The sequence below is a fragment of the Thalia democratica genome, chromosome 2 (genome assembly GCF_965202585.1).
Source record: "Thalia democratica chromosome 2, ktThaDemo2.hap1.1, whole genome shotgun sequence".
Taxonomy (NCBI): domain Eukaryota; kingdom Metazoa; phylum Chordata; class Thaliacea; order Salpida; family Salpidae; genus Thalia; species Thalia democratica.
In genome coordinates, this window is record NC_139166.1 from 30,091,894 (window position 1) to 30,117,637 (window position 25,744).

The 25,744-nt window shown below is 26.3% G+C and overlaps 1 protein-coding gene across 4 annotated transcripts; it reads right to left on the bottom strand.

Annotated features, from left to right (window-relative positions):
- Positions 1-869: 869 nt before the first annotated feature.
- On the bottom strand, positions 870-25,307 carry LOC145849687 (jouberin-like). Of its 4 annotated transcripts, none has more exons than XM_082954703.1 (34): positions 25,223-25,307; positions 25,035-25,071; positions 24,896-24,932; positions 24,067-24,449; positions 19,693-19,874; positions 18,643-18,681; positions 18,151-18,288; positions 17,789-17,866; positions 16,702-16,803; positions 16,260-16,417; positions 15,666-15,800; positions 15,436-15,528; positions 15,046-15,163; positions 14,479-14,600; positions 14,086-14,223; positions 13,838-13,970; positions 10,067-10,190; positions 9,656-9,762; positions 9,232-9,345; positions 8,873-8,979; positions 8,642-8,763; positions 8,128-8,258; positions 7,807-7,947; positions 6,504-6,605; positions 6,222-6,301; positions 5,960-6,052; positions 5,356-5,442; positions 4,813-4,948; positions 4,640-4,755; positions 4,252-4,414; positions 3,924-3,989; positions 3,192-3,321; positions 2,473-2,711; positions 870-1,625 (listed from the first exon to the last, which is right to left on the bottom strand). In XM_082954703.1, the coding sequence occupies exons 1-34, from the start codon at positions 25,230-25,232 to the stop codon at positions 1,318-1,320; spliced, it is 4,269 nt and encodes a 1,422-aa protein (XP_082810829.1). In that variant the 5' UTR covers positions 25,233-25,307; the 3' UTR covers positions 870-1,317. The 4 variants fall into 4 exon arrangements, with proteins under 4 accessions (XP_082810829.1, XP_082810830.1, XP_082810828.1 ...); XM_082954704.1 differs by having other exon boundaries at positions 6,222-6,286; positions 24,067-24,455; XM_082954702.1 differs by having other exon boundaries at positions 24,067-24,455.
- Positions 25,308-25,744: the final 437 nt, after the last annotated feature.

The following is a 25,744-nucleotide window of genomic DNA, read 5'->3' on the forward strand; positions in this document are numbered from 1 at the left end:
AAAAAAAAAGAAAGTTGTTAACACATAAAATTTACAATAGTAGTTTCCAAACAAAAGGTTCGATATTTCTCACTTCGGAATTTGTTGATTCTATATGTGAAGTTGTCTATGTATCAATAATTTTGTTTAAAGTCGGGAGATCATACCATTATAATACAAGAAGTAGCTTGACTAGGAGTCTGCATGAAAATTCTGACAAAATTCTTACACAACGACAGAACACAAAATGAAAATGATTACTTCTGTTTATAAAATAATGTTGTTGTTTTGTTAACATCTAGAAGAACAATGGTTGACTACTTGTAAAAGCTTCATGTTAGCAAAATTTTTAACATAGACTTAAAGCAGATGCTAAAGTATTAATTGAAGGTAACAATTTAAAACAAAATTTATTAAGACTTTATTAGAAATATGAAACAACAGAAGAAAATAAAAAAAGAAAACCTCAAATGAAACTAAATTTAAAAAGGTATTACTTATGCTTTCATATCAAAAAAAGTGTAACATAAAATAATTACAGTTGTTCAAAGCTTTCGTATTTAATTTTTTTTTAGTTTAATAGAAATACAATTTATTTTTAAGATAGTTTAATCGTGTTCATTTGTTTCTGCTAATACTTAATTAAATTAAAAAAAAAATCAGTAAAAAATTGACAAATTTTTGTAACATTTGTATTTTTCTTAATCTTTTTACTTACCTGTAATTATAAAAGGTAAGAGCTAGAAATTTAAAAAAATCTTGTTGAAAAGTAGAGAAAAAACTATTATGATTCATTAATAAAAATTGATGACTTTAATCAAATTTTGTACTTTTTAAGGTTTTAAAAACAATCAAAGTCAGTTAACGAAATCTTTAAAACTAGACGGAACTGATTATAGTAAGAGCATAGTAAAAATATAATAAAGTAAAACAAAATTATGTAATTATTCTATTACAATGTATGCTTTAAAACTAAGAAAGTAAAAAAGTATTTAGCACTTTACAAAAAGTAAGTTTGTTTGAAATAAAATACACTAACTATAATTTTTAAAGTGATTTTTTACAAACTAACAATCACAGTAGCTAGAATACGAATTATTATCTTTGCACTTTAATGCTAATAATTAAAAAAATGTTGTAGATATTTTTGCGTGTGTTTTTGTAGACCAGCAAATAAAAACTACCTTGATTATTACGTCTGAAGCAAGCTTGATAAACAAAGTATTAGAGACTTATATTTTAAAAGCCAGAAAAGTAATTAAGTTTGTGTTTGTTAACAACTTTTACTAAGTAAAACTTCAGTCGACTTCAGTTAAAAATTGTTGTACGATTGAAAAACTAGCTCGTCGATGCATCATCATTCTTTATCATCGTTGATGACGTGACAGGTTGAAAAGTAACGTCACATTGGTCGTCATCATCGAACTGACTGTTTCTTATTTTTTCCTGTATCGCCTTGAGAACTCCGAATTTTTCTTCTTCTGCTGCTGCAATTTTACCGCCCTCCTTCTTTGATCCTCGTGAAAGTCGCATTTGCTTTGGCGGGCTTTTGGATTTTCTCTGGCTGGCAGGCGACTTTTTGCTTGTGACGTCACTATGGCTGGGAGAACGATGACGTCTTCTGCGGCTGTTGGGTGATGGATCTTCTGTGGAAATTTTTTTTCGAGTAAAAATGAGAGCTTTTTACAAACAAGGTAAAAGACCTGCTTAAATATAAAATCAGTTTTATAGACTAACAAAGTTTTCTAGGGAAACCTTTCAGTTAAGGTTTTTGAATGAAATTGTAAGGATATTCATAAGTAAATTTAACATTTTAAGTAAAACTACTGACTTAAGCTATAAAATTCAGAGTTTTTACTTAACAATATGTTGTTTATACTCATTCAAATTAAATATAACAAAGTATAAGGTGCCATCAATAATAAATGATAACCTCACCACACGACCAAAAACAACCGCGACAACCTACGACCGGTTTAGTCCTTATTAGTCCTAATACGCCCGGTCGTAGGTTGTCTCGGATGCTTTTGTTATTGTTCATATGGTGAAGTTCATTATTTGTTATTGACGGCACAAAACATTTTAATTTTGTTGATGATGGCCGAATTAATACTGCTTAAAAAGTATAAGGTGGTAATAAGTCCTCTTGTTTGTTTAATAAATATTAAAAAACAATCTAGTTATCTTATTGTGTTTTATCTAGTAATAAAGGCTTAAAAAAAAGTAAGTAAACTTTGATTTGAAATTCAATATTGTACACATTTGTAAAAATTCCTTTTTTGTGTACAAGTTTATCAAACAATGACTAACAAGAATGATAAATCTAAAAAAAAAACAACACAAATACAATCATACTTATTCAACTTGTAACTAATCTACTATATCAATCTGAATTAATCAACCTTAGTGAAGATTAATGATGTGATACTAAAAAAAAACATATTTAACGACTTAAAGGACTTGATTAAAAAAAGGTTAAAAATTAAAACAAACTGATGTTTTTTCTACTGTGATCTGCAGACTTTTTCTTTAATTTTTTTCGCCTCCTTCTCAACTTTTCTTCTGACAAGTCTGTAGTAACTTGCGAGGAAAGCGGAGGTAACGGTCGAGAATTCAAAGGTATTTTTCGCATGGTGTCGCCTTCTCCCGGTTTTATGACATCATCGGTCGAAAAGTTGAGCTCATCGGGTTTTTGTTGAGTTCTTTTGACCCTTCTTCTACCACGAGAGGCGCTAAAGTTTCAAAAAAATAAGATTAAGCTGTAAAGAGCTTTAAGTTATTAAAACTGGATTATAACTAAAAAAAAATAGAGGAAAATAGGAAACTATGTTAATAATTTACTACTTTAATGATATAGCAAATTCTTGGTTGGTTTTAATAAATAATATAAAACTAAATAAGTTGAATTAAAAGAAATATATTTTTAAATAGTTATACCTCAAACTCTTGTATGGTTGTTATCCATGAAATTTATTAATAATGAGTAAAAAATTGTTTTTTAAAATATAAAAAAATTAAACGTTAACTTTTTCTATAAATTAAAAAAAAACTTTGTATGTCATTTTAAAAGTTTATTTAAACGCATTTCATTTAAGTATATATGTAGTAGCTAATAAACTTAATTGTTACTACATCAACAAATACTTATAGTTTCACAACATTTTTTATACTTTTGAAAACAAGATGTAGAACCAAACTAAACAAAAAGTTACCTTAAACTGTTAGTCATATCATTTTCTACTGGCAGTTTATGTGAAGTAGATAGATCTTCAGTAGTTAAAGGTTTTTCTTCTTCCGACTTGACTACTGGCTTCACCAAAAACTCTTCAATTAAAGGATCACCTAAAAGATTGTTTAATATGTGAATCTTAAAAGAGTTTGCTTAACAAAAATATCTAAATAAAAAATATTTAACTAATTGCTTATTGAAACGGTTAGTTTTTCTATAATTCTTAATTTATTACTTTGTGATTCCTGTTATTATTTATGTTTTTATGATAATTAGTGTTTTTATTTGTATCTCCAATACTGTTAAAACTAAACATTTAAACAATTTAAATCCTTAATTTAAAGTAAATTGAGATATGCAATGATTTTAACAGCATACTAAAACTTATTGAACTCTATTTTTGGGCACGTAAACTTAAGGAGTAAAAAAATATAATTTGTAATAAATATTCATTCATTTTTAAACTGTATTAGGCACTCCAATGTGCTTACTTTAAAGAAAAAACTTAAATGTATAGTAATAACATAATGACAAATTTATAACAAAAACATTTTTGTTTCTTAAAAAGTATGCATAACTTTCTGATCTGTTTAGACTTAACTATTAGTTCTATATTTAAATAATTTAAACAAGTTTTTTTAAGACCTATAAACATTCAATTAACAATTTTCTGTTTATTATAGCTACAACTAAAAAAAAAAAAGTAGTAACAAACTTTTATTTAAAACGTTTTTGTCAACTCTAGGAACAACTTCTGGCTCTTCAAAGTCTTGTTTCTCATCTGCAAACGTATTTATATAAATCGTTTATAATTTACTAATATATCATCAACACAAATCGTACTGCTTTAAGTATATGCAACTATATCTAATTGAAATGTTGTATTTCAAAACTATTGATTGAACACAAGTTTAGATTCATTGTTTTAGTATAGACGGCCTAAGTTATCTTGCTTAAAACTAGATCAAAACTAAATTTACACATATTTGCTAAAACTCTTAAAAACGGCCTACACACAACAATTAATATTTTCAACAAACAACCTGTTGTTGTGACGTAACTGGCAGGGAAATATCCCTGGCAACGACTCGAATTCTCACCAAACCACCACTTAGTGCCGTCCTTAAACAAAAGCTTTATGACGTCATTGCGCTTAATCGTCAGTTCGTCTGACCGATGCGCCTGATAGTCGTACAACACTAGCACCTGTTATAAAGAATTATAGTTTAGATCTTGAGAGAACTAATTTATGCTCGTATTCTTTAAAAAAAAGACATTTGCTGCTTAAAATAAAAAAGAACTGCGAAGCTTCATCATGATTTTATAAATAAACAGTTTTAAGTTTTTTATTTGTTTTTAATTATGTGGACATTATATTACATTATAAACTACATTTTCTACTTAACTAATCAAAAAACTGTTTAAACAAACATAATTATGGCCTTTAGTTTCTTGAGACTCAGCAAATTTGTTTGAAAATAATAAACTGGTTTGCATTGAATAATTTTTACCAGTTGACTGCAGACTTGTGTTTATTTTGTTTCCAACTACAAAAAAAATTTTTTTTTTAATTTTTAACAAAAGTTTTTCTACAAAACACAAACTGCTAGTGAAAGAAGGTTTCCAGTCATCATTATTTTCCCTGGCGCTCTTAGTAGTCATGTTGATGTGATGTTCGAACTTCTTGCTGTGCAATTTCGCTTGAGTTGTAGCATGAGGCGACAAGTATGCTGGTTGCAACTGATGTATATTATTTCATGATAAAACTTAAACAATATTTCATTGAAACTTTAGATATGGTAAATATTTTAATCACGCTATCTTAAGTGTTCTGAAAAAATTCGACTAAAAATTATTCTTAAACTTCTATATCTTAAAAAGATAAAAGTTAGAATTTGTATGATTATTAGCATATTAAAAAAATTTGGTTCACAATAGACAAATTTAAATATAACAAAATATAGAAACAATCAAAATATTTTCACTGTTAAAACTTTTATAAGAAACTAAAAACATTTTTTAATGTACAACCATCAACTTTATTTTTTGAAAATGTGTAAAAAAGTTAAGCTTGCAAGTTAAACAAGCTTTATAAAAAAAAAATGCAACAAAGTTTGGTTAAAAAAATATATAACTTCTGCACAAACCTTAACATCGCTATCATATGTGGACAACATTGGCTCATCTCTCAATAGACTGCGAGCAGATTTCATACTATTAAAAGTCGAAGAACCCTAACATTTAAAAGTTTAAATTATTAATGAAATAAAACACGTACTAAAGTGTAAAAGAGTGATAAAATTTAAGAGCACAAGAAAAATTATTTTAATTAGAAAATAAAGTCTTTTAGTACAATTAGTTTTTGCTAAAACCTTTGTTATTTATTTTCTGTAGTTTCATAAAATAACCAAAACTTGCAAGTTTCTCACATTCAAAATATGTGTAGAAAAACTAAATACACTAAATAATAAACACTACTTTTTTCACTCTGTTAGTAAAAAGAATATAGAGATTTTAAACACTACATTTTCTAAAAAAAAGAGATTAGTGAATAAAAATTTTTCTGACTGTTTTATAAAAATCTAATCATTTCAGATAATGTTAATAGAAAAGTTGGTCGAAAACTATTAATTTTAATGTCCCACAAGTTTTTTCTTCACAAGTAAATTCTTAACTTAGCAGACACGAAAAAAACTTAAAGCTTCTACTAATAACTAATCTACATAACTATATCTAGCTACTAATTCGTACTTGTTTTAAACTATTTTCGAAAGCTTTTACAGCGGAAGTCATCATAGTAACTTGCTTGAACGTCGACTTCATTGATGCCTGGCCACTTGGCCCCTTTAAATTTGTTGGTAAATAATCCAAGCTACTACTTGTGTTGTCGTTAAAGTAAACAGTTAATTATTTATAAATATTTACTTGCTGCTCATAAATGTATAGTAGATTTTATAAAACTTAACTTTATTTTCAAGTTGTAATTAAATTAAAAAAACTACAACATACTCACAAGCACTATTGTATCCAACTGCCTTTTAACTATATCTAGCTTGGAGTGGCTCACTAGACTCTCATCTAATTGTTTGAATGCTAGATAATGTTCAAGTTTAAGTAAGGGTAGAAACAAAAAATTGTTTTTATAATACGTCATGTGTTTTGTGATACTATAAATATTTATTAAGTTTAAAACTTTTTGTTTAAAAGTAGTAAAAGTTTGTAATTAAGACTAATAAATGAACACAACCTTTTTATTTACTCTAGATTTTTATGTTTGTACTAAACACAAACAAACCAGTGTTTTCTTCATCGGGTGTTGTTTTGTACATATCTTCCAAACTTATATCTTCAGAAGTCTTTGTATGAAAACCACCGAGTTTGACCCCATTTGAAGCGACTGTAGCGAGTAAATTACTAAACTAAAAACTCTCTACTTGTAAAAACTAAAATACAAGAAGAAAACACAATACTAAACCCATTTAAAAACTCAAGAAAGCTAACTTGGCTTTGTATATTAGGAACATTTAATAGATTTTTTTTTAATATAGTTTAAATCAGGGTTTCTTAAATAAAAAAATTCTTACTTTAATGAAATAAAAAAACAATCGTTCTTTTTAATTGTTAATTTATTTTTATCCCCCTTATAATTACCTCTGATATTCATAATCGTCCATAAGTGGGTAATATTACCTACTTTGGGAACAATGATTTAAAAAAACCTTAAATTTTTATTAAAAAAATAAACCACTGCAGTAATTGGAAACGAGTCAAAGTTGCACGAGGGTACTAAATTGCACGAGTGCACAAATTGCACGAAGACATATTTGCACGAGGGAACAATATTGCACGAGAGTAAAAAAAAAAACAGAAAAAAAACTAATAGATAAATTAATAAAAAAAACAAAATTAAATAAAAAAAATCCTGATCGGTAAGGGTTAGGGGAAACAGTGATAGTAAAAAAAAATAATTAATAAAAATAAATTATTATTATAAAAAAAGTTACCGACCGAGGGTAAGGGTTAGAGGTAACAATGTTAGTAAAAAAAAAAAACTAAAAAAATTAAAATTCAGCTTTTGCAAAAATGTCTCCGTGCAAAATTATCTGCTCGTGCAAAAGTGTCTTCGTGCAAAAATATCTTCGTTCAATTTTGTGCAATCGTGAAATTTTGTCCCCTCGTGGAATTTTGTACGCTCGTGCAAATTTGACAGCTTCCCGCAGTAATTAGTTAAAGCTATCTTGTGTTAATTTATATTGTGTTTTTTTAATAGCTTAACTGTGTTTATTAGATAAGTAACTGAAAATATATAAAACAAAATCAATATAAAATTATCATAATTCTACGCTTCATACATATAGCTAGGACAATACATGTACAGAATTAAAATAATTTATTTGAACAGCTTTGTAGTATACAACATATTTTTATTTAATGCTGTTATATTATATTTTCCTGACTGAAAAAAAATAAGTTATATGAAAATAAGTTTAAAATATGAAACATGATATTAATTAAAAACTTAAACTGTCAAAAAACCCAAGATTTGTTTTCAAAGTTGAATTAAAACTATTAATAAAAAAATTGATAATAAAAAAAACCTCTAGTATTGTAATTGTACAGAATAATAGGTGAGTTAGGATGGAGTGAGCAGAAAGCAACAATATTATCATGTTTGTGCCAACACACATCATTCACAGCGTTTGTGTATGGCAAATCATCATACGTAGCTACTTGGTCACCTACGAGTATTTTGGTTAGACAAGAATGTATTTTCAACGTAATTGTAATTTTCATTTATAAATATTAATATTCTAGAACATTTGACTATAAAGAATATGATGAATATAATGGTAAATATTTGTAAACTATAAAGTATACTGAAAATGGTTGAACTAGTAATCAATAAGAAAAAAAGTTACCAGTTTCAGCATTCCAAACGTAAACACGACCATTCTGGTTTCCAGCAAGAACAAAAGTACCGCACGATGTCGCTGTGGTTCTTATCAACTGTCCATCGCTCATGACTCCTTTGAACGCTAACATGCCTTTGCTGAAAAGTATTTAAGCTTGCAAACCAACTAATCAAAAATTCATACGTTTATTGTATTTTACTTATAAAAAATAAAAACGTTTTGATATGTTGATTATCTTAATTTTATTTTTTTTGATTTCAATATAAAATAAAAAACAAGTAAATACGCTTAAATAAGGTTAGAAACGAATAGAATATTAAAAAACAACATTATTTGTTTAATGACTAATTGAGTTTAAAAAGTATTAAAGTGAAAAATGTATTGTTCTTTAAAAATTATATTAGCTTAGTTATTTAGATAAGAATATAAATAAAACAATACTTTTTTATTTAAAATAAAGTTGTCGTATACTACTTTTCATTATTCTAAAACAAACTTAATATAAAAAATAAAAACTTACATTCTACTGTCATACATTTTGGAATTTGTATTTTTGCAATTAAGTAAAAGTTTTTTGTCATTTTTTGAATTAACTTCAATGCTATTTATGCTGAAACCTTTTAAAAGTTTGTCTTCAATTTTCTGTAAAATAAAAATAATTTATTCCACAAAAACTTTATATAAATTTGATGTATTAAATTGATATTTTTGTAATAAAAAAGATCAAAAAAAAATTAAAAGCTCTCCAAACTTTTTTAAAACACCAGTTAACTTTATGCTCTTGTGAGGTGTATTCAGATGTTACACTGCTCCAACAAATTATATTTCCACCACTGTCAGCACTATACAGTGTGATACCTGAAATATTAGCAAACATCCTATGATCTATAATTATTAATTTAATTTATAACTTTGCAACATTTTAGTTTCAAATATTGTAAGAAGTATTAATTGTTTTATTTAATCATAGAGCAGTTTAAAAGTCGAATTTTAACTTTTAAAATTTAGTTTTAGACTAAAAGAGTAAAAAAGTACATTCTAAAATACGTTAGATTTTGTGGAAGTAGTTTAAATAAATTGTTAGTAATAAAAATACGATGAAAAACGAACCACCAATATCAAATGCAATAGAGTTGATATGATGAGTGTGACCTTCTAACTCTTGTAATAACCTACTCTTTGATTTAGCAATACTCCAAACTCGAACCATTTTGTCAAATCCAGCTATTGCGCAATTAAAACAAAATCATTTTAAAACTGAGTTTAAACAACCGTTCTTATTTATACTACTGTTAAGAGTTTTTATTATACAAAAAAATGTTTTAAGTAAAATAATTTTTTTCATATTAAATTACTTCAAAAATAAAATTAATCTTTCCAGAAAATTACAAAAAAAGGAATTTAAAAAAGCTAACTACCATAAAAAATGTTATATCTGTTTTTAACACATAGAGTTTAAATATAAACCTCAATAGATAGTACAAAAATTAATTATTATTTCTATACCAAAACTATATACTTATTAAAAACTAACCAGTGACGATAATATGTTGTCCTTGTGGATGAAACTTAGCAGCATACACATACGCGGGATGAGATAAGGTGTATGCAGGCTCATTTGGTGTTGATAAGCTCCATACTCTGGTTATAAAAACATTAAAACATTTGGTTACAAAATTTAAATTAGTTGAAACTATAGAATTGTAATCTTTCAGTGCTTTAATTAAAATACTATATTAGAAAACATAAATTGATTTTATTTTTATAGTTCAATACTTACATTCTACGAACTTATTTTCTATAACTATACTAGATAAAAAAGAAACAAAAAAAAAGTTAAGTAAGAAAAGGGTCAGTAATATATACAACAGATAAGCATAAAAACTTCTAACTAACCAAATTCTTAAATTTTGTTTATAAACATTACTAGTTAAAAAAGACAAACTGTGCGGTTCCATCACCGGATGCTGATAGCAAAAGTTCATCATTTTTGCTCCAATCAAAATCGTAAACAATTTGCTGATGCCCGCATAACTCCCCTATAAGCTCGCCATAAGGTATGTTGTATACTGAAATATCACAAACAAATTTATGTATACTAGTCATCGGTTGAAAATTTTAATATAACATGTTATGCATATATATATAAGCATGATTACATATATTTATTAATAGTTTTTTTAAAAGTTTCGGTCAATAGTGCTCGATAAGTTAAGTTGGAGCTAAATGTTTACTTGATTATATGATAAACAACAGTTTTATACAGCTGTTTCGTATATGAGATATGTTTATCTCATATATTCCTCAGTAAATAGTAATTTATGAATAATACATTCCTTCAGTAATAGAAATTTATTTATCTTTAGTTTATTAAACATGTTTTGTAGAAATTTATAATTTAAAATTGTTATAGATACTTTGACATAGTAATAATAAAGATTTCCATACTTTGTGAATTGGCAAATTATATTTTGAATTTAAATATAACAACACAGACTAAAAAATTAAATGGGAAATACTAAACAGGACAAAATCGAAATTTAGTACTAAATTCGGCTGCAGACTTTGCAACTTAGAAAAATTGAAATTGATAAATCAGACAAGACTATAACACTAAACAAGAAAAGCAAAAGACAAAACATATGCATCATTACCAAAAATACTTTTTTAGCAAAATTAAACCTAATTAAATTTTAAATCAAAGTAAAATTAAGCCGCGCACACGAGCAGTTTAAAACATTTTTCTCATACAAAATTTCCTTTCCATACTTTATAAAAAATTTTTAATATCAATTACTAAAGCTTTTTCAAAACGTATAAATTCTTAAACCAATAACAAAACTAAAATCAGCGTATTTTTCAAACTTAGCTTACTGCACAAAATCTTTATTGTTCTACGTCATATTATTTATAAAAACTTAAAATTATAAATTTCTGCAAAATATGTTTAATAAACTATAGCTATACAGAGGAATATATGAGATAAAAATATCTCATATACGAAACAGCTGTATAAAACTGTAGTTTATTATATAATTGACTAAATAAATAAAATATACCACAGATATTTTTGTGTCAAAACTTTTTTCCGATTAACGGCGGTTTACTACTCTCAAATAAATTTAAGAACAGATCTACGGAGTCTCAAAAAAGCTTTAAAATAGGCTATTCTTAGAGCTTTTTTGAGACTCCGTAGATCTGTTCTTAAATTTATTTGAGAGTAGTGAAACGCCGTTAGTCGGAATAATGTTTTGACTAGTGATGTACCGGACCCACAATTTCGGGTCCGGCCGGACCCGGATCCGGACTTTTTTTTCAAGTTAGAATCCGGCCGGAACCGGACCCGGACTTTTTTTTCAAATTAGAATCCGGCCGGAACCGGACCCGGACTTTTTTTTCAAATTAGAATCCGGCCGGATCCGGACCCGGACTTTTTTGTCAAATTAGAATCCGGCCGGATCCGGATATCAGACAAAAATGGCAATATCCGGCCGGACCCGGATAGTGAGTCCGCTACATCACTAGTATAAACTAGCCTGAGTCAGAATGAGGTTTTTAAAAAATGAAAAAAAGAACTTTAATATATTAATAAGTAGAACAGCTAGCCACAAGGTTTACAAATTTAGGTGTAATTTACAAAAAAAAATCTGAAATCAAGTTCTTGAACAAAATACACTAGAAAATTACCAAATATTGAAATCTGGAACAGCTCAAACTCATTGAAAATTTAAAAGAAAACTAGCCTGAGTTTTTATAAAAAACTAAACTAGCCTGAGGCAGTCCAAGAGTTTCTAAAATTCCCAAAAATTTTCAAACTAGCAGGGTTGCCACTGTTTAAGTCAATAAAACTAGCTAGAGTGAGTATAAACAAGCCTGAATCAGAATGAGGTTTTTAAAAACTGAAAAAATTATTTTAATCTAATAATCAGTAGAACAGCTAGCAAAGGTTGACAATTTGGTAGTAAAGTTGTGGACTGATTGTGGTACATTTAACTTATTAGTGCTACCCATTATAATTAAATTCTACCTTATATAATTTACATCTAACAAATACTAAATTCTAACTGAGACTACTTTCTATAATCAGACACGACAGTTTTGAGTGATGAATCTTTTATATAAAACACAACAAGAAATACTAGCATATACAAAAGTATTAATTACTTTGGTAACACTTTAAAAACTGGAAGCTATTTAAATCTATATCAAAAGACTTGAAACAATAAACTAAAAATTAAATAAAAATTTTAGTAAACAAGAAACTGTAAAATTTTTAATAGATTATTAAACTATAAACCTGGCTTAAATATTTAAACAATTAAACACCAGTTGAAATATTCACTTTCAAAACAAAACACTACTTTCAATAAGCATTCACAAAAAAGTTCAAGATATTTTATTGCTTCAAGCTGCACACCAAACTAACTAACTGCTTACAAACAAACTGCCTGTCATGTTCTGATGTTTTGTTGCATCAGTATTTAGTTTGAAATTTTTCGTCATATGATTCTCATTGGCTCGTACATTCAACCGTATTAACTCTAAATATTCTCTGAGCTCAACTTTAAACAATAAATAATGCAAGTATTCATTCCAAAGTTTTCAATTTATGTTGCATTTATGAAATGTTTATTTCGTAGTTTAAATGTAAACAAATGTAAATTAGTCCCGTGTACAAAATGAGCCAATCACAGTAGGTGTTAAATTTTAACTGACGAAAATGACTCTTATTAATTTACAAAGGGTTTGTTTTTGAAAAAATACTTTTCAGTATGCTATTTTTTACTAATTAAATCCGGGTCCGGCCGGATCCTAACAGAGATCCGGCCGGACCCGGACTTTTTTTTCAAATTAGAATCCGGCCGGAACCGGACCCGGACTTTTTTTTTAAATTAGAATCCGGCCGGAACCGGATCCGGACTTTTTTTTCAAATTAGAGTCCGGCCGGATCCGGATATCAGACAAAAATGGCGATATCCGTCCGGACCCAGACCCGGATAGTGAGTCCGGTACATCACTAGTTTTGACACAAAAACATCTGTGGTATATATTCCGATAAGCTTAGCTTATCAGGATCTCTAGGATTTAACGCCTTTTAACGTTACATCTTATATAAACAAAAATATATATTATTTGGTTATATAAAAAACAATAGATTTATACGACCGTTTCGTATATGAGATATATTATCCCATATACTCCTCAATAAAGCTAAAGTTTATTAAAAATGTTTAACATAATATAAAACTTATATAAGTTTTATGACGTAGTAAAAATGAAGGTTTTTGTGCAGCAAGAAAAGCTTGAAAAATAATCTGATTTTAGTTTTGTTACTGGTTTAAGAGCTTGTGCATTTTAAAAAGTTTGGAAAGGTTGTATTAGAAAAATATTTTAAACGATTGTGTTAAACTTTAGCTTTATTGAGGAGTATATGGGATAATATATTTCGTATACGAAACGGTCGTATAAATCTATTGTTTTTTTATAATCAAATAAATACTTAGCTCTAATTTAACTTGTGGAGCGCTATTGACCAAAATATTAAAAAAAAAACTGTTAATATGTATATTTATTTATATAAGGTCAATTTTAACAAACAAAATAGCTTTAAAAGAGTACTGCCAGCAAAAATTATTGAAAAAGTTTATGCGTAGCACAAACATTGTTTTGTTTAACTAAAAGTTAGGTGCTACAAATAAAGTAAAAAAAAACTGACTGAGAACAGGAAAAGTTTGTCCATGCCTACAAGCAGCTGCAAGGAAATATCCGTTATTAGAAAATTTAATAGTGAAAGCTCCGTGATTGCCTGCCCACAGTTGCAACATTTCATTGTTTGGTATTTTACTCGACTGAAAAAACAAACTCTTTTACAAACTATAAGCTACAACTTGCAACAAACTACAACCTTCAAAGCTTCAAACTACAACCTTTGTTTTAAAGCAAATATAGTTGCAGAACACAAACCTGTCCAGGTTTTTTCGTCCATTTGACATTTTTTCTCATTTCTTCCACAGTGGTTCTTCCTTCAAGTGGCTTGGACACAAGCTCCAGTTCGCTCAGTCTCACCTGGTTCTCATCTGACTTCGTCAACTGTGACACAGCCTGTATGTAACAAGAAAAATTTGCTTTAACGTAACCTAAAAAAATTTGAGGAATGAAACTATTTTTGTAGGAATTTTGTATTTTATTTTTAAATTTTGAACTAAAGTAAATGTATGCAGATTAAGATCAACATCATTGTTTAGAGTAAAAAATGGTTATGATGATACTAAAATAATGCTTAACTTGTATATCAAAAAGTATAAGCAATGTTTCTTAGACATTAAGTAAACACTTATTATACACGTCCAAACGAACCAAAGGATGATTAATGTCAATTGATTTGATAGTAACGAACAATGTAGATTTGTAACCACCGCTGAAATCTGTTTTGTTTTTCCACCAATTGAACACAGGATCAAGGGAACTTTCTGTAGGCGCTGTAAAAACATGTGAGTAGAAACAGTGAGCTTAGCGAAAAATAAAAAGAAATTATTCAAAGTTTGAAAAATGTTTACTGAAAAAAAAAGTTTATATAATGTCTGTCAAAATAGACACTTATTAAAATCTACAGTTCTTTGTTGATACAACAAAACTATATAATCAGTATAAAACCTCAGAATTTTTATTGTAAAGTTTATTTAAAGGTTATTGTGTATATAGACTAAGAAATAAGTAAATTAGTAGTTATAACTATAAATTTAGTATTTATAGACTAAAAAAAATCATACTAAAAAAAATTATAACTTAGAATTTGTAACATACTTATTGTTACTTATACATGTTACTTAATGAGTTTAAAATTATGTTAAATCCTGAATATATTTTTTATTTACAAAGTTAGCATCATCAATAAAAAACTACAATTATAAACGTTTAACCAACTCTGTGCGCTTTTTTCAACTTGTTCCTTATGAAGATAGTGCTTTTTAGTACTTGGCGGTTTGAACAATTGCAGCCTGCATCTTTTGTTTATATTTGTCTCATTGTTAGCTCCTAATAACTGTATGGAAGAATAAAAATGTAGGTAACACTTTAATTTGCTGTAGCATACTAAGAAAACTAGAATTATGTCATTGAAAAATATCGTATAAAAACTTTAATTGCAATAAAAAACTAATTCAATAAATCAGTCTGACCATAAATAGTGTTTTAGAAAAAAAAGCTATAGAAATAAGTTAAAATAAAGATTTTAGGTTTTAATTCATAGTGATAATCAAAAACGGCTACTTATCAAATATTTTGTAATTCTTTTTTATATTATTGGTGTCGTACTTTTAAAAAAGCCCACGCGCAATTATACCATCCTCTTTCTTCCTTACTCCTCTTGTCCTCACGAGTCTTTTCCATTGAGTAGAAATCTCTTATCTTTGTTTTAATTTATAAAAGTTAATCTAAAACAATAAAAGTAAATAGTTCAAGAACAAAAATAAGCCTAAAAATACACTTAATTCGAAAGAATAAAGTAGTAAAATATGTTATATATTTACTAAAAAAAATCTTACCAAGAAAAACATGACAGGTCCGTAATCATCAAGATGATCAGAATATTGATTTTTTTCTTGAATTTTCAAAACTTTTTTTATTGGTTGATCTACAATCAGCGTTTCTTCCCACCTGGGTATGAAACTTCGTTTTTCCTGCATTAATTTCAATAAAAACGAATTGTACAAGACAAACATGAACAAAATAGTTATATTTTCAACGAACATAAATTTGATTTACAAAAATTTAAATGCATATAAAGCCATTTCTAAAAATTTTATAAGTAAAATTAGATTTTATTTGAATGTTAAGCTCATTTGATCAAGACAAGCTTTGTTTATTGCAAGAACGCTAAAAGTTTGCTTTTAACTAAATTTTTTTTAATTGTATACGACATAATACTTTAAGCATATTTAAAATACTTCTTAACTTTGAATGTGAATTTAAATCATCTATTAAAAAGGTTAAAAATATTGTGCGGAATAGATTTGTGTAAAAATATTATAAAAAAGAGTACTTTTTATTTATTCATCTTAAGTTGCAAATGATATTTAAACACTACAAAACGTAGAATATTTATTTAATTATTTTGAAGGACTAGTATGTCTACTCACTTTAAAGTTAAATGGTTTAGTAAGAATAGGAGGAATATAATCAAGTTTGCTATCTTCATTACTATTCTTAATGTAAGTTCCTTTCACTGGATCTACCAAAGAAATTCTCACTATAGGATGGCTAAGAAGCTTTAAATCTGATTGAAGATATTCACTGCCTGTTCAAAACAAATAGCCAATTATCTTAATTTAAACAAAAATCTAAAAAACAAAAAAAAACCTCAATCATTATACAATAGTATTAAGCCAAGAAAATTCTTATAAGTTAAACTTGTCCAAATAAATCATTACATAAATATTTTTAAGACTATTAAGTAAGAATTTTTTAAGTACAATAGTTATATGTGGTCAACTTAAGTTAAAAATATTAACCTTCAAAGATCTATAAAATAAGCGGTGATGTTATGTGTTTATTTCAAATATAATACACTACTGTACAAACCGTGAATAGTTATTCCAAACAGCTGAGTTTCGTCAAAATCTTTTTCCCACGTGATTTTGTCAGCTTCTGTTGACATTTCTTCACTTTCATCTTTTGATTGACCTGTGTATAAAATGCGTACTAAGTTAAATAGATACTTAAATGGCCGAAAGGGAAAAAACTGTTTTTATACAGCTTGGTATTTATTTACAGTTTTTTTTTAACAAATCAAACTTGGGGAGTTTTTTAAGTACCTCATGCAAGTAGCAAACTAGAAAAGCAAAAATGACTACTTCATTAAAAATCAATCCTTTTCTACAGTGCTTATTACCGTACAAGGAACGATTTATGCAAATTTGACGTTATGAGAATTAAAAATTAGGTGGAGATAAATTTCTAAATATCAAAAAAATTACTAAGATAAGTTAACTTAATTAAGTTTTTTGATCAATTAGTTTGTATTGGAACATTTTTACAAAATTGAATGTAGTTAGGTATTAATTAATTTTCTGATATTTTAAATATACTTCAAGTAAAATACTTTAAACTTTAAACGAAGGTCAATGTACTTTAAAAAAATATTGGATCCCAAATACGGCCTTACTTAAATTAAAAAAAAAAATCAAACCTAACTACAGTTAGTTATTTGATCTGTATGAAGTAAATTGTAGTTTTAAGTAAATTTTTACATTTAACTTACATAAGAATGTCACTTTCTGAAATTAAAAATTGTTAAACAGTTCATTCAGAAATATACAACCTCAGTTTTTGTCTAAGACTAAAGGAACATCAAGATCAGCACTATCTACTTATTTGTAATATTGGTGTTTAACTATATAGTATTTTATAGTTACTAAGGGCAATATAATAGTACGTGACTATGATATTCCCTTTCAAGGTATTTTCTACCCAAACTAATTGTAATGAAAATAAGTTTCCATTAAAGCTAAAGAATTACAATCTAATTAGCCTTAGTGTACAGGGATAAAATTACATAAAAAAAGAAGCTAAAACTAGCCTTAGCTAGACTGAATAAATGCCAACCTTGTTCTAGTTGTAAAAGTATTTAAAAATGTAAAGAAAATAAATAGTTTTTAAAACAACAGACTTGGCATCCGCTTCTCACGCTTAGCAGAAACCTCCTGACTTGAAATAACTTCAAGATCTTCTGGTAACAGTCGTGAATCTACCGGAAATAAACAAACGCTAAGAAAAACGGTTGACAATGTTTAAAATGCATCTTTTAAAGTACATATACATACTTGCTAAAACATACGTTTTTTTAATTACAGCTTTATGATTTAAAACGATTACTATTAGTTTTTAATTTATATTGACGATTGTTTAATAAAGCAAAAGTGTTACATAGATGCAGTCAGTTAGTTATAATCTTAAAAATATTCATTTGCTATAAAGCTTGTTTAACTATTCAAATTTACATCGAAAAACAATAAACTACATTATAAAAACCTCTACTCTTTTTATTGCGCTTCCTCTTAACTTTTTTCACCTGTTTATTGTCATCATTTTCTGCATTACTTATATAAGTAGATTCGTTAGTTACGTGCTCTATATCCGATGGGCCGTAACAAAGTGGTTCAGCATTTTCTAAGATTTACAAAATATGTTATGAGAACAACAATATTAAAAGCAAAAAGTTACCAACTTATTTATTATATAACAACAGTTATTCGATATTTTGTATATTTACTGTAATTGAAAAATAGGCAGTTTTATTTTACTTTAGCTACAGTTATTTTTGCAAAACATTTAATATTTGGTTAATGATTATGAAGCTAAACAATTAAAACATATTAAGGTAATCAAAAAACGTTATGAGTATCCTTGCTTATCGTTATAAAACTGATGAATTTAAAAATTTAACAAACCAAACTTTTAGTAACAATTTTTTTAAATTTAATTTAAAGATTTATTAACGAAATTATTTACACAAATAAAAACCTCCATAAGAGTCGCTGAATTCATCACTATCATAAGTCTCTGTAAAAGATTGTATTTCGTTAGTTTTTACTAGACTTTACTTAAAACTTTTAATAAAACAATAGTAAGAATAAAGCTGAACATTATTTCCTAAAAAATTTAATACATTTTTGATTAGTGTAACACAGTGTGGCCCCTATCTGGAAATAGTAAAAAAAGGATAGATGCCATTTGAAGAGTTTTAGATTAAACAAAAATTGGAAATCTTCAAAACTACAAAATCAATCAAGAAAAAAAAAACTTAACATAAAAACATTATATTTATTTTTTCCAGAGCTTTAGTAAGATATTTTAAAGTTTCAATTATAAATTTTAAATAGTTATTTAGATTAAAAAAGTTTTGCATATGAAAAAATAATTATTTTTTACGGCCCTTAAAAATTCAATGGCTGTAAAAAAAAATATTAAAAAATATTAAAATAGTTTTTTGTATTTCATATACAGTATTTTTCAAAAACATCCTAAGCACTTTTATTGAAATTATTTATTTATTGCCTTAATTAGAGTGTGTTCTTTTTAATTTAAAAAAAATTATATCTAACATAAACACAAATTTTAGAAAAAAACATATTGAGTTTAACTTACCTAATTTTCAAGTCTAAAAAAACTGTTCTAAAATATAGAAAAACATAAAACAAAAAACATTTAAAGTAGAAAGCCACTACTTTATTTCTGGTAGTTGTATTTTTTGTTTTAAAGTATTTTATTTTTTTTGTTTAAAAAATTTTTTTGGGTTAAAAAACTCTTAGGATATAAAATACTAAATATTTAGAAAGATTTCACAAAAACTAAAAGTTTAAAAAAATTTCAATTAGTAAGTCTCTATTTCTAGTTCAGCGTGGTTTAGGTCCACTGCGTGTAGCATTTTTTTTGGTATGTATATAAAAAATTCATATGTTAAACTACCAAAAAAACATATTGTTGGTACCTTTAAATGTAAAACTTTTTAATTGTAAAGCTATACCGCTTATTTTCAGCTAACTTGTAAAAGATAGTTAAAGAAAAAACAACCTTCTTCAAAAGTATTGATATCTTTGTTTCCAGTATCATTTTCATTAATGTCAGTTTCAGTTATCTCACTGCCTTTGTTCGATTTTCGCTTAATTTTTCCTAGTTTTTTAAGCTTTTCTACTGGAACTTTTGGTACTTTTATTTTACTAAACACACTTGTATTACTACGTTTTGTTTCATCTCTGTAAAATTTTATTTGTTATAATCTTATATATCATACATAATTTAAGATAAAAGTTAAAAAAAGTAGCTGAAAAAATAATCTATAATATTGATATAAAAAGAAATAATTTAGTAATAAATGTTACAATATATACAAATAATAAAATGAGTTCAATAAATTTACTTGTTTGATTTCTGTCTACACTTTGATAAAAAACTTCACATACAGCTAGGTAAATTAAAATTATTAAAAAAAAATTATCACTTTAACTAACGCTAATTTAAAATCTCTGTGCAAAGGATTGTTGAACTCTTCTTGTAATTTAAATTTAACTGCACGAAAACTTTTTCTAACCTTTCTTTCAATTATACTTGATAACCTGAACATTTTAAAGTAAACACAAGACCTCACTACTTTGACAAACGGACATAACTACACTATTTACAACAATAAGCAGTAACACCTGTTTCAAAAATCTATTCACCTAAAAAAAAAATATATTCTAAAACAACTTAGTATAAATTAACATATAATAAAAATCTTAAATAACTTATCTCCTCTCAGCTATATCAGATGTATTAAAAAAATACAAAATAAGGTCTTAACAAAACTTTTTGATTCATCATTTTAGTAGTAAACTTAAGGCTAAAATTATATTTTATTCTTATGATTTTCGTAGCAACTACCACAAAAACTATTTGATAGCTAGTTAACCTCACCCCTGGCTAAGAACAGTTGTATTTTTAGGGATTTGTTTTTATTATACTAATTTTTGTCTAACTTTTACTGCGTTACGCCGTTTCCCTGCAGAAAAGATCATCAGACGAAAAAAAAAGCTGAAAAACAAAAATACAGAGCGATGAAATAGGAAATAAAATACACATAAAAATTGAATTAAATTTAAAATAAGACGTACCATCATGTTGTTGATAAAAATTAAAATATAGGTAAATTTAATTTTAGTATTCTGTTAACTATACATAATCTAAATTCATTATAACAAAGAAAAATAAAATTGTTTTGTGCAAGGTTAGAACAATACTTTTATATATCAAGCTTTGAAAAAATGTAAATATCAGAATTCATAGGTGATTTAAAAAAAAACTAAAATGGTCTTTTTATGAAAAGGTTGTAACTTAAAATAATACATATACACAATACAAACATAAATATAACAAAATAATAAACAAAATAAAATAAACAGAGTAAATGCGATTAAAAATAAACTAAACATATTCCCTAGTGTAATGAGGGCACTGTGTAACCAGTTCATTTCTTTCATTTAGGATTTTTCTTTTGTTAGCATTTGCTATGCATAGTCTTTCTAGGTTACATAATGAGCACATAAAGTTTGGTTTGAATCTGCTGTTGATTTGTCTAAGTATTTTGCATTAAATTTTGTATTTTTCGTACAATTTCCATACATAGTTGGCGAGTTGTGTGCAGTTGGTGGGATTCTTCTTATTTGGTTTAGGAAAAGATGCTATATGTTCCTATAATCTGTTCTTAAAAAGTCTTCAAGTGGATCCAATGTATGATATATTTTCATTTTTCTCAGATGAGACAATTGATTTGTAGATTACATTTTCGGATTTACATTTGATTATGACTGGACATTGTTTTTTGTTTTTGCAGTTACATAGTTCTGGCTCTGTTATTGGTTTTTTGAGCAGCTTTTTATTGTGTCCACTTACGAATGCTTTAAATATGGGGAAAAACTATATGAAATCTTGGTGGAATTTCTGATAAAGATTTTGTAGAGTTCAGTTGATTTCAGGAAATGTTTGTCCAGCATTTTTAAAATAGACTTCCTTATTTTGTTTTCACTGATCTGCAAAAAGTGGGTTGTGAAATATGCACTTTCTTTTTCTGTTTTTTAGTTTGGTGTTATCAATTGTCACACTTTATTCGAGCTTATAATTGAAGTTGCTTTTGTTTAAAGCGTTTTGGTAAATGTGTTTTGCGTTATCAAATGAGACCTTGCTTTTTGTTAGTTTTGAAATTCTTTTTTAAACATTTTCGGAATATTTTTCTTAATCTTTCTAAGGTTGTTCGAGTCTTTGTTGATAAAAATAGTTTTTTGCATGTGGTTTAATTTATGGGCAGTATCCATCGGTTAGTAGGTTTAATTGATGTTCAAGAATTTAGTAGAGGTTTCACCTGCGCCGATTGTAATATTGAATCCAATGTCTGATAGCTATCTTACAGTAAGAATATTTTAGTTTTAAGTGTCTCAAATCTTCCCTTGGTTGTGTGAAGTTCTTTGTGATTTTTTTGCCTTTATCGATCGTTTTAAATAAAAAAGTTATTTTTATTTAACAAAAAAATCTACAAATTTATTAGTAAACGTTATATTGTCTAAAGTACTTTCAAAATCTTCTTCAGTAGACAATTAGAACTGATTAATTCAAAAACTTCTTGCATTTTTTAACTTCAACCAACAATAAGCTCGATTACTATTTTAATTACTATTTTTATTTTTTTATTTTGATTTTACATTCTAAAATATTATAAAACATTAAATCAAACACATCAAAGTTTAACAATTTAATTTCTTTTAGTTCTTTGTCTTTGATTTTATTTCATATTTATTTATTTATTTTATTTCAATTAGTTTTTGCGAGTTTAAACTAGAGATACTTATAAGATTTACTATTTGAAAAACTTTTGAAAGACAGACTTTTAAAACATAGTTTACCTTAAAACTTGATTTATAGTTACGTAATAATATCCTTTTTTGAACTTTTATATGCAAGAAGTTTTTGAATTAATCAGTTCTAATTGTCTACTGAAGAAGATTTTGAAAGTACTTTAGACAATATAACGTTTACTAATAAATTTGTAGATTTTTTTGTTAAATAAAAATAACTTTTTTATTTAAAATGATAGCTATCTTGTGATATGGTTTTTTATTTTGCAAATATTACATTTAATTGTTTGTTAAATGATGGCATGTCCATCACCTCCATAGAGTCTAATTGACTCATTGTTGATTATCGTAGACAAATGGTGTAAGAGGTATAAACCTACAAGGTCAAACACTTCAGCGCCGTGGAATGTTAAACTTTGTTTTTATTAACTTTGGCTTGGACTAGAATTCAGCAAAAAAAAAAAACAATTTCTGCCAGAATTAGTAGATCATAAAATAAAACTGTTAATTTTAATTTATGTCAACTAAATTTATTCATGCATTAAATAACAACTAAGCATATCAAATAATATTTGAAAGCCAACCTATAACTATCTGTATTTGACCTGGGTTGAAAGTTATATTTACCATGCAGATTTTTGCATTTAATACTTGGGGACAATATGCAAAGTTTTACAAATTCGTGTTTTATATTTATGTCAATAATTTAAGGTCATGGTGGAGTACAACAGTATTACAAAAACCTTATTATTAATTTGCAGATTTTATTTTTATCCTTTTGTTAAATTGAAAGTAATTTTCGAGATATAACTAATCAAAGTTGTGGAGTTCATCAAACTAATTGAAAAAGCAAAAATGATGAAGAAAAAATATTTCCTTAGAATTAGTACACAGTTTTAAAGCAAACCATCAGTATAATTTTATTAAAGAATAATCAATTGTATTGTAATAATATTTCTATCTTTAGTAAAATTGAAAAAATAATATTTTATGTTTAAAATTCATTGATAAAACACTATTTAAATTTTATTTGAAAATGCTTAATATATTTTTTATAATCACGCATGGAAAATTTCCCAAAAAGTTGAGATCTTTAACTACTTAGAATACTTGGAACTACTAAGAAGAGATAAATTTTTCCTATACAGGGGTGTACCAGAAAACTTAAAAAAACTAAATATATATTATAAGTCAATTAGTATAATTTTACAAATTATTTTATAGTTCATACTTTATGCTTTAGAATACATGTCAATGTTAGCTTTTGTAAAAAAATCTTGGAGACTTAGTTACTTCCTTATTTTAAAACTTTCGAAACTCCTTTAGCGTGAAACTCATAATAATAAAATTTCTGTAACATCATGGGTAAACGTTTGAACTAATTTAAAATTATTTATTGTTAATTTTAATAATCAAATAAAACACTAAGAAAAATGATATTTTTTAAATAGAATAAAATATGAACTATAACTTTTGCTAATTTTAAATTTAGTTTCCTTTCAAGTGAATAAAACTGAAAAGTTACATAGAAAGCAAAATATTTTAAAAAATCATAACAAACCTTTCATTATTGTAATTCAATTTACTCTCTTTGCTGTCTGTTTGAGATTCTGTTGGAGGGATATTTGAGGTGTCGCTAAGATGGTCACTTGAAGACATCCTCACTTTAGTTGATGTTGATGTGGAGCTTGGTTCGTTTCCATTATTTTTAACTTTTAAATTAGAACCTTTGAACTGTATCTTTTGTTTCAGCTTTTTGTTTTTTCGCCTTAGCTTTGAACTCATTGATGAAATTTTGCTATGGATTGTTTTCTTATCAACATCATCAGTATGGCTTTCAGGTTTAGTGCTCTCCAATATACCATCTTCTAAAACCTTTTTGTCATTTTGATTAACTGGTAAGCTTCTTTTATTTTCTTTATTGTAGGAAACTTCAACTTCCGACTGTGTCTTAAAGTTAATTGTAAATAGAAAAAATTAAAACTACTGTAAAACTACGTAAAATTAAAGTTTGTTTGGTACTTTACATGTATTCAACATAGCACAAAATAAAAAGAAATTAATAGACTTAAAATAATTATCAAGTATTACAAAAACAAATTATGTCAACTTCGAAAAACTATTTATTATATAAGTATATTAACATTTAAAAAATAAACTGTTTGTATTTGAACTTTATACTTAAGATACTTGTATGAGAACTTGTACATGTAGAAAAAATGTACTTCAGAATATATTAAAATATAAGTAAAAACTGTTTTTGATTCTTGGAAATAAAAAAATCAATTTAAAAGGTAGATAAAAAAACTTAAAAAATTCTAAAGTGTTATTCAAGTTGAATGTAAAACTATATTATTATTAAACTGTTATTAAACTATTATGCTTCCTACATCAGTAATCTCTTCTTGTTCTGGATCTCTCCTCTTTCTACAAAATTGTATGAATGTTAAAAGAGATTAGAAAACAATTTAAACTTTTTAAACAAGTATTTTTATTTAAAAAAAGTTTAAACTAAAATTATTAACTAACTTTGCAAGTTCTAGTTCTGAATTTTCCTCTTTTTCATCTAAAATTATAATGTTTAAGAACTTATGGGATATAAAAGTAATAAAATATAGTGTATGGTTTTAAGAGAAACAATTTAAAGTTGGATTCTTAACAACTATCCTTATCACAAAAAAAAAAAAAAATACTTTTCTGAATTTAAAAACAGTTACCTTGTTCCATACTCAATAGTAATTTGAAAGTCAGGAAAAAACTTTTTTGGTCTTTCTTGTTACATTAAAATATTTTAAATATAACCTGTTTCATTAAAACTAAAGAAATAAGATAATCATCACTTGAGGTGTAATTCAATTTTTCTCAAAAAGTAATTTATTATTACATAAATAAAACAGCTCTTAGTTTTATTGATAAAACTATTGCAATTTTTATTGTTTGTAGTATTTATAAACTATTTTAGAAACAAGAACAAAATTAAAGAAAGAACTCCTAATATATAATGTTAAAAAGTGTTTTTCTAACAAACAGCTAACAAAAATATTATAAAATATTTTGGAGAAAACATTTAAAATTACATTTTTAAGTTGTAAGGTAAACCCCTTTATGGTTTAAATTTAAATATAAACCTATTGACAGTATAAAAGCTAAATGTATTTTCATATGTTTAAAAAAGATAATTAGTACAAAATATACTAGTCAAACTTTATATAACTATATGATTGAACAAAAAAAATTCT